Here is a 17,487-nt window from a genome sequence, read left to right on the forward strand (position 1 = left end):
ATAGGAAGATTTGGAACACATTTTGAAAATAAATCCTTTTGAACAGTAATCAGAAACAACTGTTCAGGTTACAAGTACTCTCTTTCTACTGTGAAAATAGCTGTGTGCTGTCCTGGGTGACAGTAGCCTCGCCTCTATCAAATTTCACTCTGCAGACCAATAAAACCTCAGTACCTCTGCAGCTGAATCTGTGGCCAGTTACTAAGCAGTGTCATCTTTATTCAAAATACCATTAAATATTGAAACTAGCATGTGATTTAATCTAGTAAAATTGGAATAGACTGTCCAAGAAAGTAAACTGGCAAATGGGCAACCAGTTGAACATGTTATATTTTAATTTGCAGAGACAAAAATGACAAGCAATTTATTTACATAAAACTGTACAAAAGCAAATTAAATTATGTAAATATTTCATAAATAGAGGTGGACTAGCGTTTAATATATTTTGCCATGTTTAGCATAGTTGCGTGCATAGTGACTCATAATAAACAATGATAAATTGTTCTCTGCTTCACTATCAACATCCAAGTTGCAGAACAATAGTCAATGATTAATATTACAAACAGATTGTACCACACTGAATGCAAGTGCTTTAAAATTTAGGAAAAGTTGTCTGAAAGCATACCCCAGGTAGCTGGTGAATGTTGTCTTCTTCCTAGTGCTTATGCTTTTTCAGTCAGTAATACAACATAACTGATGGGCTTTCATTTCTATTGCTTTTTCATCTGCTTCTTTTCATAAAGAAACTGTATATTTATCACCAATGAAACAGAAAGAAAAATATTTTGTTGTCCAACTTGCTTACAAGTGTTTGGTGATGGCTGGATTTATGACAAGATCTTTATCTGTATTCATGATTTTTCTGCTTGACAACTTCTAGGGTAGCCTTTCAGCCAATCATTTCAATCCCATTTAAGTTTTTCCCCCACATAAAAATAATGTTTAACTTTTTTTTTCCTGAAACTCAGGCAGCAGGCCAGTCAGAAACCATATTTAATAAACATAGTGGGTCTGAGATCTGGAATAAGTCTTAGATTTTAGACCAAAGCTATTGAACTTTCTAATACATATAAAGTTATATATTAACGCATCAATCTATAAAGGTGCCCTAATGTAAAATACATGCAAAGCTCATTTGAGTTTCCCATGAAAGGAAAGAAAAAGATGATTTCTATACTGTACAAATAAAATGTAATGAAGGCTAAAAGCTATTAAAAAAAAAATTCAATTTTCCTGGCAACATGAACTGGTGACACCTTGCTAAATAGCTATCATATAGACTGATCATACTTTTCCAGGCAGCAGAATTAAAAACAAATTAAAACAACCCCAAACCCCACACAAACAGTAATTAAAAAAAATCCTCAAGACCTACTTAAACCACAGCCTTCTGTTAATAATGCTTAAGACTGGTCCATTAACTGAGTTTGGCAAAAGGCTTGTTTTAAATATATTATTTATAATTTCTCAGAAAATAAACGCAGGTAAATATACAGGTTCAAAAAAGTTGGGAATAGCCCCTTACCCCTCAGTGTCCAAACCCAACTACCACTTTACCATAATAATAGGTATAAAAGGCACAGTTGCATATTTTGCATTCACCCTAATTATTTTTTTATAGCATTATTTCTTTATTTTTTATACAAAAGCACTCTATTTATGGAGTGGCACCAGATTTAACCTATTTCAAATAAAGAGGAAAAATACAAACACAAAATATATTTGTATGTCATGCCAGGTCAGAAGAGTAATCAGCATATTAATAGTGGCTAGTTCCACAAGAATTACTGTGAATACTTACAGTAGATAGACTTTTTAAAAAATTCTTTCACGCATTTTAGATCTAAGGAGATGCACACAAGAAAATTATTTCATGACTGTTTTATGTGGTGCAAAAATTGGTGAGTGACTGCTGATCCATTTAATCTGAAGGTCTATTATGACCTGTATTATTAGCCTTGTAGAAAAAGTGTCTAAGAATATATGGAACCCAGCTACCTAATTTATTTTCTTGTGTGTAATATTAAATAAAATCTTATTAAAGGAAGTTCTGTTGAACATTTTTGTTATGCAATTGTGTATTCTGTTGAAACGTGCAAGAAAAGTGTGTTTACATTACATAAGCATTTTTAGAAGCATTTTTAAACAGGTACTTACAGATTATACAAAGCAGTAACTGCTATACGCAGTCTCATAACAAAGTACTAGCTTGCATCTCCCCGTATTACTTAAATAATTAAACATAAAAATGTTCAATAGTTAATAATCTTTGATTTTAATATTTTCTTTCTAAAATGTGCCCATTCATCATAACTGCTATACACAAACTAATGTTACTTGAAGAAAGTAAATTTCAGAGAGGAGAATGAAAAGGCCAACCCACTTTATGGAGAAGTGAATTCAAAAGATAAATGTGATGAGTTGTTTTGATTTACCAACCTCTACCTTAGGCTGTTTAAGGTTATTTCTATGCAATTCTTCAAAGCAAGAAACTACCCAAAGCTACATTATGACTACAGTTACTAGAGAGCCATCTAGCCATGCCTTCACGCCAGTTCAACAGCCAGGGATCTGAATGCTTTCTCCGTCCTTGAGCTGTCCTTGCTGTGTTTGATTGTCACTTTTGTCTGAATGTCTGAGCTCAGTCTGTGGTTATTAATACAGCATCAACTACAAAGCAATTGGTTGATGTTCTGCATGTTTTGTTGCTTTTATTGCACAAAACCCTGTTTCATTTCCTCTTCCTTCCAAGAAGCACTCACCATGATAATTGTTACAGCTTTTGCATATTGTAGCTTGGACTCCTTTTAACTCCTCTTGACCTCCTAGGTATCATACCACTGTTTATCAGGCCATTTTTTACTAATGCTAAATGTTCTGAGTCTTGATATCATTTAGTATTGCACTTTTCTTGGTTTTAATGCACTTGGTTTCAAGAAAGCTTTCATCATCATCTTTGACATAACTGAAGCAGTTGATAAGCTGCAACACTGATGACCAGACTTAGCAACCATGCCTTGCAATCTGAAAAGAAGCTTTTGTATCCAAGTTGTAATGTTCTCTTGTTACTGCATTATCCCATAGTCCACCTTTTTCCCTCCCATCAAGCATTCCCACTAACACGGCCTTCTCTTCCACTATTATTTTTAATTTTGATCTTAAAAATTCCCTGGAACTAGCATATGCAGCATATCATATGCAGCATGTGCTGCAATGTATCATGTCATTACAAAAAAAGCATCAGTTCCTTTGGGCATTCAACTGAACCACACTGGAAAAAAACTTTGTCATCTGGGCTTGTGAACTGTGCTGCTGCATAGAATGTAACTGAAGCTGTGTTATGAGTACATGTGTTTTTTTGTGAATACATTTATTTTCTCAGTCAAGCCCCAATACTTAGCAGTTCCCCTGATCCTTTGTGTGATCTTTGGCCTTTTTGTTATTACAATCTTCCCAGCTAAATGTTAGTCTTGCCCAAAATAATGATTTCAACAGCTTATCATTGCTATCCTATGGTATAATTGTAAGTAATTGTGTTTACACTGAAATAATCATTACAGAGAACGAGAGAGAAAGAGAGAAAGGGACACAGCAAGACACGTTTGTTCAATGGATAAAACAGAACCAGAGTCCATGAATCACGGGAAAGTATGCCATGTTTTTGACTGCAGTCTCAGGCTGAATGTATTTCTGTTGCTTCCAGCCTCAGATGAGAGGTGAGAATATTAAAGCTGTGGTCTTCACAAAGTGCCTATTAATGATTATTCCTTTATATTTATCCTATATCTTTATGGTTTCTGAAGGATTGTCCCTGATGGGGATCAGCAATATTCAGATGGTATGTTTTGAATACATTTTCCCTGACCTGTTATCCTCAACAAGCCAGATGACAAACAAACAAAATGAGTGGTTTAATTCATGCTTCTGCAGAGGGGAAACAACAGTGTGTCGTGTTCTTTTTAATCAAGCTTGCTACTATGGGAGGAATTTGCAACCATAGATCTAGGAAAATAAAAATCAGCGAGGGGGAATTAGACATGCAAGTAACAACAATGTTTTCTACATTGTACAGTATAGTCAGGCAGACAGTATAATTACATGCCTGCTATGGAGGCAGAAGTGGCAGGCAGATCTCTTGTCTCTTTGGTGGCCCCCTCTTTATCGTTTCACATTTTTTCTTAAAATTGTTGTGATTTCAAGACTTTTGCCCCATTTCTTTCTTATATTATGAAAGAACTTTGTTGCTGCTTTTCAGCCTACAGGTAAACTTCTCTTCTAGTTAGAGTATTGACAGGAGATGGCTTGTATTCCCCTGTCTGTGTAAGGGGGATATCCTCTGGGTTGCCTTCTTCATTTTTGCTGAAACTAGCTGCGCTGAAGGTCTCATAGGATGAGGTCAACTTTTTGTTAAGGAGGTTTCTGTTGCGGTCACCCATGAGGGAGGCTTCTCCATTGGCCAGCTTTTCCTGACTGCCCCGTTCATCGACAGGCATGAAAGTGGAGAGTTTTGGCTGGCTCTTCTGCTTTCTCTCCGGAGAAGTGCGGACTGGCATCCAGCAGGAGTCTGAGTGGCCATATTCATCACATTCTCGGGTGCACTTCCCTGTTAGGGCTACATCTGGTAGAGGCCGTGAATCTGAAAATAAAAGAGAGTTGTCTTTACAAACTAAGATTACAGTGACTTCCACTGAAACTGAGAATCCTTACATTCACAAAAGGTATTTTTAAAGATCTTGATAGGAATGTGGCAGTAAGTTCCTCAGTAATAATTTTTTCATGTTGCATGTGCCCAGAGGCAACAAGCAGATCTGTACAGTTATTCTCAACCTTAATAATTGAAAAAAAAAAAAGGCTATTAATCTTTTTTCCTGTGCCTGTAAATCAATTCCAGAAGCATTTGGCATTAGGTACTGAATTAATTTTGATGTCTGAAAGAGTGAAAGAAGCACTTAATTCCATACTGCCAATTTTCTAGAAATTATTAAAAATACCTTTCCTTGAATTTTTTTGTAGAGAATACTCTGAATTTATGTGGAAGGACCCTGAGACCCTGTACCCTGCAAATACTTACAAATATATTTAATGCCCTGCAAATGAGCAGATCTGTTATTGACAAGGGGACTGAATTTTCATATAATGTAACCCTCTGCTTGTATTTCTGAGGATTGGACATTTGAGTTGTTAGTCCACAATGTTACAGAAGTTGTACAATCAGTAATTGCAGAAACATGTAAAACCTCTGCTATGGGCTATAAACTTTAGCAATAGTACAAATAACACCATTCTGTGTGTATATGTGCATGGTAGAGCATGGGATGAATCTGAGTGCTGCCAAAAGAGAAATATTTTATATGTGACACACTATGTTAGAAGGTGTCCTGTTCCTGTTCATTATGTCTAAGTTTTCTGTACTTGTAAGAGCTTTCACTGCAAACCAGCAAAGTTCCAAGGCCTGCAGGATTGACTCCTGCCTGTTTGCAATGCAGGTATATTTAATATTTGTATTTTGATACTTGCATACAACTGAATTTAAAAACTACCTCAACTATTTTAAGGAATGGGTAAGATTCTTAAACCTTGCTTTTATTCAGTTATAGTGTACTTTATGGTCTAGAGGAATAACTGAAGCTGCCTTCAAAGTAACAACATTATATTCAAACAAAGCTGACAAAGAACATAAATCAAAAAATGAATTTTTCAGGTGTGTTTGATATGAATTTCATATTATATTACTTATTTGATGAAATATTTAGGTTTGTTTTATAAAAAAATAAGTTATTTTAGAAGGGAGCAAGGAACTTCAACATGGAAACAAAATCAAGTACTTCATATGGTCTATGGCATCTTTCTACCTTCCCACTACAACACCAAAGTTCTTGTGAACAATAATTTTTGCCTGTAATAACATGTGTTACACAAACTTAGAAAAATTCCTTCAAAGGCCTGCTCAGACTTCATTCTGTTACTTTTGTTTTGCCTATTTCTCTTTGATGTTGGCTGATAGAGTACCTTCTCAAATGATGACAATTCCAGCTGTGATTTTATATAAATTGGTAAAAAAGACTACTGCTGAAGATAAAAAAAAAAAAAAAACAAAAAAAAAACAAAACCCCACAACAAAAAATCCTTTACTTTTCCAGAATAAACCACTTTAATTTAAAATATGTAAAACATGTGCTTGCAGAGAAAGCATATTTCATTTCAACATCTGTGGATTTAATCCTGGTAGAATTGCAAAAGCTCTTGAAAGTCAGATTTATCTTCTTCCTGTCCTGATTTTTTTCAAGCATATAAGCATTATTTTAATAAATAATTTATTGCAGTATTGTAAAGCATGTGTACACTATTTGCTACTGACAGGTGTCAACATTTAATAGAACTTACTGTATGTATTCTGAATACTGTATAAAATTTCATATTTCAATGAAATATCACTGACTTTAATGAGTGTCTAGATAACTGATTAACCCTGTAACTAAGATGTGTAAGGCTGGGAAAAGGGACCTGCGTGATTTTTTCTTTTTAAAATTTTTTCCCCCAATTTACTTTTAAGGTTTTTTCCCTTAGACACAATTCCCACTTTTTTTTTTTTTTTCCAGTGAACAATGCAATACTATGAAAACTTATCAGCCTGTCAGTTTTCAGATGACTGTGTTCTGCAAACATACACAGAATATGAGGATGGTTACAGGAAAATCCTCTATTTGTCAGCTAAATCAGCATTATTCTGACGCTCCCTAATGATAAGAATAAGAATAAGAATGATAAGACTCTCCCTAATGATAATTAACTACTCAGATGCCCTCATATGCTTTGATTTTTAAGCAGAATTTTTCATATTTTTAGAACAGGAGCAATTCCCTTAAACCTCTATAAATTATTTGAAGCAGCACCTTATTTCCAAAAAAAAAAAAAAAAAAAAAAAAGGGCCATTAAACATTATGCTTGCTTGCTTCAAGTATTTTAATTTTTACTCTGACATAATATTAGCAACTGATGATCAAGGCAGTTTGTTTGACCTTTATTTAAAACATAAGAATATATGTTCATTGAAAATATTTTCTTTTGTTGTCATTTGAGTTTGGGTTTTTTTTCCAAATTGAAACAATTAGCATCTCATTATTTCTGATGGGGTCTTTCTAGCTGAAAAAAATTTTGAGTCAACAATAAATGAGTTCATAAAAATCCTTCCCTTGCTGGTGGTCTTTGAATCATGCACTTGAAAATGCACCATTTTGCACTGTAGTGCTTCTCCTATTCACTTCTGGACAAATACTGGAACTCTTTATTGTGAAGCATGAGAACTTAATGTACAATTCAGTCCATTATAATGCTGTTCTAAGAAGTAAAAACTCCAAGTCAGTGTGTTGCTGAGTTGCCCTGTTGGGTTAGGTGATAAACTTTATCTTCACAACCGCAGAAGAGATCAGAGAGACACTGGAAGAACAATACTAGCCCAAATACTACCCTGACAGACCTACCCTGCCCACCATAGGGCAATCAGACCCTCAAAGGTCCATCTGTCCAAGCCCAGAGGATCACAGGAGTGTATAGTAGTAGATAGGAACTCAAAACAAGGATTCAGGAGGAAAGATTTCTGTGTAATGCTGGGGATTGTTGTTTAGGTATGTAGAGTAAATTTTAGGATATAGGGAAAATGAATTTGGGATAGCAAAGGACTTAGATGATGTTTAGGGGAGGAACCATCGGGAAGACAAGTGAGGAGTTTAAATGATAGAGGGGAAATAGAGATATAAGGGGATAAAAGAGCCAGTCACATGTAAATACCCAGTTTGCTGGGTAATAAGTTTGTCTGGTTATGTTCTGTGCCAGATGAACACCATTTGTCCTGTCCTCTTATTAAATTCCTTTCTAACTCTTTCTGGGAATGGGCTCTCTATTATGAGTGCGTGTATAGATATGGGAGTGTCCATTATCACTAGTGGTCTTTCATCCTGTCCAGCCAGAGAGGAGGACAGAATGAGGCCCCTGGTGCTGTTTTTGTTCATGGGAGGCTTTGAGTGTCTGTGATCTGTGTGGACAACTTGGTATATATCTGGTGTATGTGTGTGCTCGTGTATGTGCCTACTGGAAATATATCTTCACCTTTGCTACTGTTTGGACTTGGGGGTATTGAACAGCAGCAGCAGCCTCATGTCCCTCAGGATGTCAAACCCAGTGCCATATATTTTGCTCTACAAAATCTTCAATTAAGACTTTGACACTTACAGCCTTCTATTCCATTGCTTTCTTGCATCTGTTCTTAGAGCTTGAATCAGCATTTGAGTACAGATTTAATCTAAAGTGGTTTGAAACCTGTTGCATTTTAATCTCTCATCTGTTTAAAAGATTGACATACCTAAGCTAGTGGGTTAAGGGAAGATGGGGTGCTTTCTATACACTGCACTTGATAACAGTGATTTAACCTCTAATTTGGATAAACTGTCATGCCACTTTAGCTACACAGTAGCTGCATTTTTGCTAATTCACCAAAACAGATCAACCCTCTTTTGCAGAGTAGGGACTCTATGGTCAGCATTTTAAATTGCCTAGCCCATGGAGTTTTGAACAATCTCTAAATCTGAAAATAAAAATAAATTTGCTCATGTCCTCTAGTATAATTTGTGTTGAAACATATCTCTAAGCTAAATGTTTTTTTTAGTGCTTCTCAGTTTAAAAGTTAAATACTCCAGTACTGACCCCACTAAGAACTGACAAGTCTAATGGAGTATGACACAGCAAACAATTTGTCAACAGAATTGGCAAATCATCAAGGAGCAGCATAACAGATTCCTACTGCAGTTACATATCTGGAAACTGAGTTAAATTTGTGCATAAAATGCCCCTTATTAACTAAAAAAAATATCACAATGTTAATTAGTAAAGAAAGATATGTGATATTTCTTGTTATACTGAAATCTGTAGATATAGGATTAGGTTCCAAGAGTTTGTATAGACAAGTCAAATTCAGCCTTTTATCTGCACAAAAAGATCATCAGAAAATGTCATCAGAAGGTATCCTCTTAGTTGTTTTCAAGCATATTTTCTCATGGTATCTCTAGATCAGAACTTGACACAACCATTGTAAACCCACTCCCTAAAATGCAGATTTTTAGAAAAATTTTTAGGCATACATGTAAATGGATAATTCAAAATGTAATACTTTAAAAAAAGATTTCATTTGACGGACTTGAGCTTGGGAAAAAATTGGAAAACATTAATTTAAAGGGCCTTAAAATCTGCTTTGTCATTGTATCTGATAGACACTTCCACCACAAATTTTTAAAAGTTATCTGAGAAAAGTTAGATTTTTTAAAAACTTTATTAACTATTCATATTCACAGTGATATGTGTGGTAGTCTGATATTCTACAGTTTGTTCTTCTGTAGTATGTTTTGATATTCCTTGTTATAAGTTTGTAGTGGTTCATTCTATGTACCCCGTTTGGCTTCCCTAATGATTCAGTCCTGAGTTGTTTATCACAGTTTTCCCTGCCAAAATGTATGTCAATCCACATGTCAATCCACCTGTATACCTCCCTTGTTCCCTTGTCTTACCCCTGTCTGTCAAAGATAGCACACTTCTTTGGTTCTGGAGTGTTCCATGTCTTTCATCCCTTCCTCCAAGCAGAATTGGATTGTAAGGTTTGCTCCCTCCCCGTGTTGGCTTCTGTTGGGGAGCCCTTACCCTGCACCCCTCCCCTAATGCCCTCCTATTGGTCAGAGGTTGAGTCTTCCCTGTGTTCCCCCTATCCTTTAAAAGTAGCTCCTTCAGGTTCAGATTTGTCACTTGCTCTGCCCCCACTTTGGAAATTAAATCCTTGGAGACTGAGACAAGTGTCCTGCCCTCATTCCTCTGCCTCAGTTTCCTCGTGCCCTGTGCCTCTGCTGTGCTACCCATGCTGCAGCAATCACCGCCACCCGCAGCAGTCTTGGCAGAGACTCGGGGGCGGCCACGCGCGTGTCTGCCCTGCGGCCACAAGCACTAACCTCCATCCCATGATGTTCTATCTCCAGTTTAATACTAAAGAAACGATTTTCTCTTCTCCTATTCCTGATCAAAAGAGATTAATATATTTCATCAAGGTCATAAACAGTATTATGAACTCAGTAATCAACAAGTACACCTAGGGATTGGAACTAGATGATTTTTAAAGTCTCTTCCAACCCTATCCATTTTATGACTCTTCATGTTACAAGTTATCTGCTTTTATTTTACACACACATTGCAGAAATATAGCCAAGAATGCTCACTCTGGCTCCACTCTACACATTTTTAACAACCATTCTTGTAAAATATATTTTATAGACCCACATCTAGTCATGACATGGTTCTAGCACAGACACTGGAGAAAAATGTAAAGAGCTTTTCACTTTTTAATTTTTGTAAACCATGAGCAAAGCTAATGGTAACAGCAGACTTAAGATGTACTTAGGTTGGCAAAAGTTTTGTTCTGCTTGTCCCTGGAGATGGAAAACCTTCCAAACCAATAGTGACACTTTATCTAGGCACAATGATCTGAACATCTGCAGAAAGCATTCCTAGGTGTAGATCTTTATCTTGGAGGAGTACAAAACCACAGTAGCCATACAGTAGTACAGCAGTGCAACAGTACTTCTGTAAACCATGCAGCTTGGTCCACAGGATCTGAGGAGTCATTGGCAGAGGAGTTCTGAATAGTATCTATGACAAATCAATGACTACATGCAGATTTTGCTTTCCACATTGTCAGGCCCATAGTATCTCTTAATGATTCCATTTATTGAGGACCTGTAAAAAGTGCATGTGGAGTAGTTCCAGCTACTGTGAGAAAAGAAAAAAAGAATATGAACAGCTATATAGTAATGAAAGAGACTGTGGTTTGGATGAACCCCATTTTTTCTGCATTCTGTACACAAATATATTACATTCAGAAGACCATCCGATATGCAAGTGAAACACCATTATATGATTAAAGTGGAGTAAGTTTATATGGCTTTTATATTAAAAGCCATATAAACAGCCATGACTCTTTTATGAGTGGTGTGATCAGGGACACAATAAAGCTCTTAAAGCCTAACAAGTATCGACTACATGATCAGGGAACAATAATGCAGAAAACAGCTGAGAGAGTACATATTGTAGAAAATCACTGTTTAAGGGGGAAAAAGAAAGCTAGTCTACAGGGATATACAGCTACAACAGTACTGTTGTTGAAATTCTTGCCTCCTAATTACAGTAATTCAGGAATTGCACCCCAGTTTGTTCTGTGGCATATTCTGACATGCCAAGACACTATAAAAATACTTAGACATGTTAGAAAGCATCAGCAATTTCTCTCTGTACCTTGAGCTAAATACAGTTAAACAGCAGTTGAACATATCTCAAGAAGCGTTTAATGCCCCAAGGCTTGGACTGCTGTCATTCTGAATGTGGCATTATCGTGTACTGCAGAGATAGTGCATGCCATCTCTAAAACAGTCTTACTGAATAAAGTCAAACACAAATCCACTGCTTCAGACATGCCAACTCCACTAAAGTAATGAACATATTAATTGCTTTTGTACTAGAATAATTTAATGTATTTCATGCCTAATTCTAAAATTCCTTTCAGTGCTTAAAAAAATACTTGAGATTACAGAAGGGTTTTATATATGTTGATGGAATTATTAGTATTGTGAGACAAGGTATGACAGAATGATATAAAATAATGAATTCTGAAAATCTGATTTATTTTTTCAATGCAAAGGAAAGAAATGTAGAAATAAAGAATGAAGAATATAGAATGAAAGTGAGAATTTTCAATACTTGAACAATGGTGGAAAATAATAGTTCCTCTTAAACAATCCTTAAAGCCAGCAAGACTCACTACTGTGATGAGTCTAAAGTCCTAATATGTAGCAGTTCCAAGAGAGATCATAGTGACATGTTAAAGGAAACGCATGCTGCTAAATGGTTTTACAATTAAAACTAATAAAAACAAAACAGACAAAGAAAGCAGTGTAATAGAAAAATAGAAACAGTTAAATATTTCTTTATATTTGAAAAAAGTTCATGCTAGATGAATGAAAGTGAATTGGTGATAAGAGAAAGCAGATATGGTAAAAAAGAGCACTGTTAATGTACCTAAAAGGCAAGGAAAAAACCCTAAGAGTGGAAACGATCTATTTTGCATGCCCACAGTGAAAAAGACCAGAAGTAATGTCTTGATTGCAACAATGACAAATCAGGTTAAAAATTAGAAAAATCTTTGAGGATGAATGAAGTAGTAATGGAAGGTTACAGAATCTGGGATGAGTTTTACAAATGTCTAGAAATTTTTTTTCCCAGGATAACATAAATGTAGCTAATCATACCTTGGAGAGAAAGGATGCACTAAATGACCTCTAAAGTTTCCCTTCATCTCTACAGTTCTGTTGATATGATTGCCAACTCTCATGTTCTTTGGCCTCAATCCAATTCCTAACTGCTTCTGGGTTGAGACTCTTGACTTACTCAGAAATAAATCAACCTCAGACAGTGGGCCTCAGTTCAACAAAAAATCCATTTTAGAAGCCTCCTTAAAATTTTATGGTAATAAAACTACAAGCAAAACAAAAAAAAAAATAGTTTGACCATTTAATTCAGGTATAAATCAAAGGAATACAGAAACGTGAAGCCCGTAATGATAAAAACACCCCGCCCACTCTCAAGTTCCAACATGATAATTTAGCATTTTTAAAATCTTGTTTCCTGAGAAAAAACACATCCATCCTATTTTACAATTAGTTTCTTCACGAAGTGAAAGGATGAATATTGCTCCTGCCTGTAGTAGTGCAAAACATATCTCACTTCTGAAGTCCATTAAACCTGAAACTGGTGTAAGATTCAAAATTTCACAAGTGTTTACATCTTATATGAGATTTTTGTTTTGCTTCCCTTGAATATTGCCTGTCTGTTTTAGGGAGGAGCAGTCAAATAAGATAATGAACGTATAAAATTTTGATTGGTTTTTTTTATGCTTATTAAACATAGTACACCAGTCTGTATAGCTACTTAAAATGACTCAGACATGTAACCAAAGAAATATCACCCAAGTAATAGAGAAATATTACCCAAGGAATAATATCTGACTGAGTTTCCACATAGTCATAATTATTTGTATCATAGTTATCTCCAGCTTGTTAAAGTATAATATTCTGTAATTGTTTCTGGAATTATAGAACAACTTGATAAAAATAAATTCTTGCCTAAATTAGTGATTATACCAGTTCAATAATACTGCATCTATGTTCTTCAAGGAATCACCAGTATTTCAGAGCTAACTTAAAGACAGCTTGTAGTAAAAACAGTTCTATGGGTTTTGGGGTTTTTTTACACTAAAAAAATACATACTTGTATTTTTACAGGCCAAAATCATATTGATCTGATGGTTGTCAGTGGAGGACAATAACATAAATTGTTAAAACATTATAGTTAAATGAAATCAAATTCAACAGGCTTAATTCTAGACAAACACTAGTTTGATTACATTATAAAATAGGAAAGGCCAGTAGAAACACAGTTTTCTCTTGTTTAAATTGCATTTTTCCTGTAGTTCAGACTGTATTATTTAATTTTCTTTCACAAAACCAATTGCATGTATATAATGAGAACTAAGTATCAGCTTATGGGATACCAGTGATGAGTACCATACTAAATACACCATGCTGAACCTAAATTCCCCAGATTTTAATTTTCTAGATTTAAATGTATTTGCTGCAAGACTTCTTGTAATCCTGTTAAATCCTTTGATAGCCTGATTTACTTCTATCACTGAAATGGCAACATATCCTTCAGAAAAGCAGGACTTACTGTGGTTTCCTGAAGTAGCGCAGACATTAAGATGTAGGAAACATTTAAGCCATCTAATTGTTCTGCCAATCTAATGCTAAGGTATTAATCTGTCACTGTGTCAAATTACATGCCTTTATTTTTTTTCAGTAAAATGTGTCAGTGCTTAACAAACTCTGAGCTGAAACAATTTATGGAGCAATTAGAATGTCAGCTCTCCTACAGATGACTTAAGAAAATCTGAATCGAGGCTCAAAAGTCACCATAACTTCCTTGATACTCCTGCCAAAGTGATGGGGCTGCAGGAGTAATAAGGGAATCAGGTAGCTAGCAGCCATTAGTAGCTCACCTCAGTTCCTCTCTTTTATTTTATTTCCAGTTGATAAGGATTTAATAATATATTTTCACATCAGGAATGGACACCAGGTAGGAAAACAAGTGCTCTTGCCACAGAAGACAAAAGCACCATGACTTCCCTTACCTCCCTTCAATTTATGCCTACCTCATTCAACAGATAACTTATTTTTGGAGATATTCCAAATAATACTTTCTAAGGGATGCTAATGAATGCAGCATTGCTTTCATTTAGAAACTAAAAGACATGGGCCCAAAAGATGCCTGGTGTCATTTGGTCTCATGGATATCTCACAAATATCTTCAAAGATATACAGAACTGATAATGAAAGTTGAATATATAGAAAAAGTCAGTGACATGGAGGTTCACGCTCTTTTTTAAGACTGATATTTGTTGAAGCAATATAAAAGTACATTATATATGGCTAAGGTTTAGCTTCAAATGGTGACTGATTAAAAAGATAAACCCCCTCTAAGCGCATGGCCAGTTAATTGTCAAAGGTAATGGCAGGAATAAAATCAATAAACAAACAGAAAAACTGAACTACTTGTGCTTGTTGACAAGTATTCAAACTAAATTTTAAGGCTTCTGTTTGAAGGCTTCTATATTTAAGAACTGGTTTTAAGGGAAAATAGTGATTTCTTTCTTTCATATCTTTCAGTGAGCTACTTCTTATAGAATTATTCTGACACATGAAATAGTAACTTGAACTGATTATGTTGATAGTACCACTGCATTTGTGAAAATGAAGTGCTTCATACTGTTCCACTTTGTGAAGCAAAACATTGCTGGATTCTGGATTGTATTTTATACCTGCATACACAGAATAAAATATGGAATGGTAACCTATATTAAATAGTAGTACTGCTTTCATAAAAAGGGAATTACTCAGGTTTCCAGAAGTTTTCTTTGTGACTCATGTAAAGTATATTTTGTTACAAATCATAGACTCTCAAAGGTTAAACTTGTAAGTGTAAAATGAGTTGAAGCTCTGTTAATTTATATTATGTTATTTTCAAATGGGGGAAAGAACAAAGTTATCTATGCTCTACATGCAAATTATTATCTAAGTAATGTAGAGCTCAGCGTGAAGCAAAAACAACTTGTGACTGCCTCTTTAGCAACTGTCAAGAGAAAGTCATATTTTAAGAAGAAATATAGTAGTCGTGTGAAGTATCCATTTAACCTTTTGGGTCACATGAAGGGAACCTTATCCCAAGCAATGTAAAAAAATATACACTTATCTGTGTATAAAGATATACACTAAATATATGCTTATCTATACACTTGTCACCCCATTCACTGTAACCCTTTGAGCCTGACCCATGAGCCAGCTGCTCACCCATCCCATGATGTGTTTATCCAGCTGTGTGCTGGAACTTTTGTCCAGGAGGGCACTGTGAGAGACAGTATGAAAAGATTTACTGAAATCCAAAAAGATTACACCAACTGGCCTCCCTTAATCAACTAGGTGGGCAATATTTTTGTAGAAGCAAATTAAGTTTTACAAGAAGGACTTTGCCCTCATGAAGCTGTGCTAGCTGTAACTGATGATTGCATTATCCTACAGGTGTTTTTAATACCTCACAAAATTAATTCCCCTAAATTTGTACTTCTGTTATAAGTACTGATGCTTTCTTATTGAGATTTTGCAGAGAAGAGGGAGTTTTGGGAGTTAGGTTTTTTTGCTGTTGATGTCGCTTTTCCACATACTTTTAAGTATGTGGAAAAGTCTTTAAACCTCAAAAAATGAAGAGACAAATAGAGAAAGATAATGAATCTCTCAGTGTTCTCAGTGTGATTTATGTCCTGCTCAAAGGGATTTTTTCCATTAATTTTTTTATTGATTTTTCAGCTGTGTCTGCAGATTACAGTGAATTAATTGCAAACATCAGCTCAGCATTTTTCCATATTTATGACAGATTCATCTGGGTTACAGTCCATTAGTAATTAAGTATTAAGCCCAGCACTAATTCCTCTTGAGCACATATAGCTGAAAGACTGTAATCCTACAGGTGAATCATAGGAATGTTATGTGAAAAGAGGTTAGAGTATCACTGCTTATCTCAGTATGGAGTGAAAGAGTATAATGATATTTTTTTTTTCCTAACAATATGAAGAATGGAAGCAGTTTGAATGAAACAAAACAGGAAAAACAATCAAGTGTTATTTGCAAAGTCTAAGCCTGTCAGAAACACTAGTGTCAATCCTTCTTGTGAGAGGTAGAATCTAACAGAGACTGCAGTGTATATCATAGCTATTTGACCATAATTATTCAACAGTTATAGGTGGTAAAGTATTGCTTTTACTATACAAATAGAACTGTGGATTGATGAATGTTAAAGGCGAGATTGGACTAGAACAGGGGTATCTAAGCATATCAGTCAGGAGCTGTCTCTCATCCCTGTGATGAAGATACTGGGGTTTTGTTGACTAAGTAACAGCATCTTCAAATTTCCTAAGTCATTTAGTTGAATTGAGCATACTCTGCAACAGATTTTCTGATATATACCTCTGAATTTTGTGAAATATTTCCCAGCCCCAAAGTAAAACTATGATAGTTTTTGTCATAAGTAACTGCAGTGAAAGGACGTTTTTAGTAAATCAGTTCTATAATTGTTTTAAGAATGTTTAATATTGCAATTAATCTCCTCTTACGTTGTGCAGCACAATACTAAAATTAGTCAGTATACTTTTGTTTAACATGTTTGCCAAAGCATTTACCATACCCATAAAATTGTAAATCTCAGGAATTATTCCATTGTTCCTCTGCTTGTGACATCTCCGGATTTCTTACTATGTGCAGTATATATACTTTGGGCTACTGCTTCAGTGTTAACATCTACTTTTTCCAGAATAAATGAGATATTTTCCAGCTTGCTCCATTCATTTGAATATCAAGAAATTTTTAAAATTATTAATTAATACTTTCACTCAGACTTCAGTAAAAATGACAATGTTAGGCTTGCTTCACTGGCAATGCATGACTAAATTCTTGACAATAGGTAGGAAAAAAACCTTAATTATGTCTGTTAGGATAGCAGAAAACTTAGCCAAGCAAAACATATTAACAGTGAGGTTAAATTATCTTCTTTTTAGGAGTACATATATAACTGAAAAAAAAAAAGTGTTTTAAAAGTATTGACTGGAGGTGAGGAAAATAAAAAATAATCCTCTTGATTATTCCCAGTTTAAATCCACAGTCTACTAATCTACCCAATATTAATTGGAGTTGTCATAATCAGTTAGCAGCTGCTGGACTATCTTGAAAAGCCAAAGACACTAAACACCAGCAGTTAAAGGGTCAAATATAGGGGCTGGACAGAACATAAAGAAATGGA

General features: G+C 35.1%; 1 protein-coding gene across 1 annotated transcript in view; it reads right to left on the reverse strand.

Moving 5' to 3' along the window:
* Positions 1 to 311: 311 nt before the first annotated feature.
* PCDH7 (protocadherin 7) overlaps positions 312 to 17,487 on the reverse strand; it is a 265,738-nt gene continuing 248,562 nt past the window's right edge. The window contains exon 4 of the mRNA XM_053941476.1: positions 312 to 4,636. Within this exon, the coding sequence (XP_053797451.1) occupies positions 4,257 to 4,636 (380 nt within the window). The 3' untranslated portion in view covers positions 312 to 4,256. The remainder of the gene's footprint in view (positions 4,637 to 17,487) is intronic.

Source organism: Vidua chalybeata, chromosome 4, assembly GCF_026979565.1.
Source record: "Vidua chalybeata isolate OUT-0048 chromosome 4, bVidCha1 merged haplotype, whole genome shotgun sequence".
NCBI lineage: Eukaryota > Metazoa > Chordata > Aves > Passeriformes > Viduidae > Vidua > Vidua chalybeata.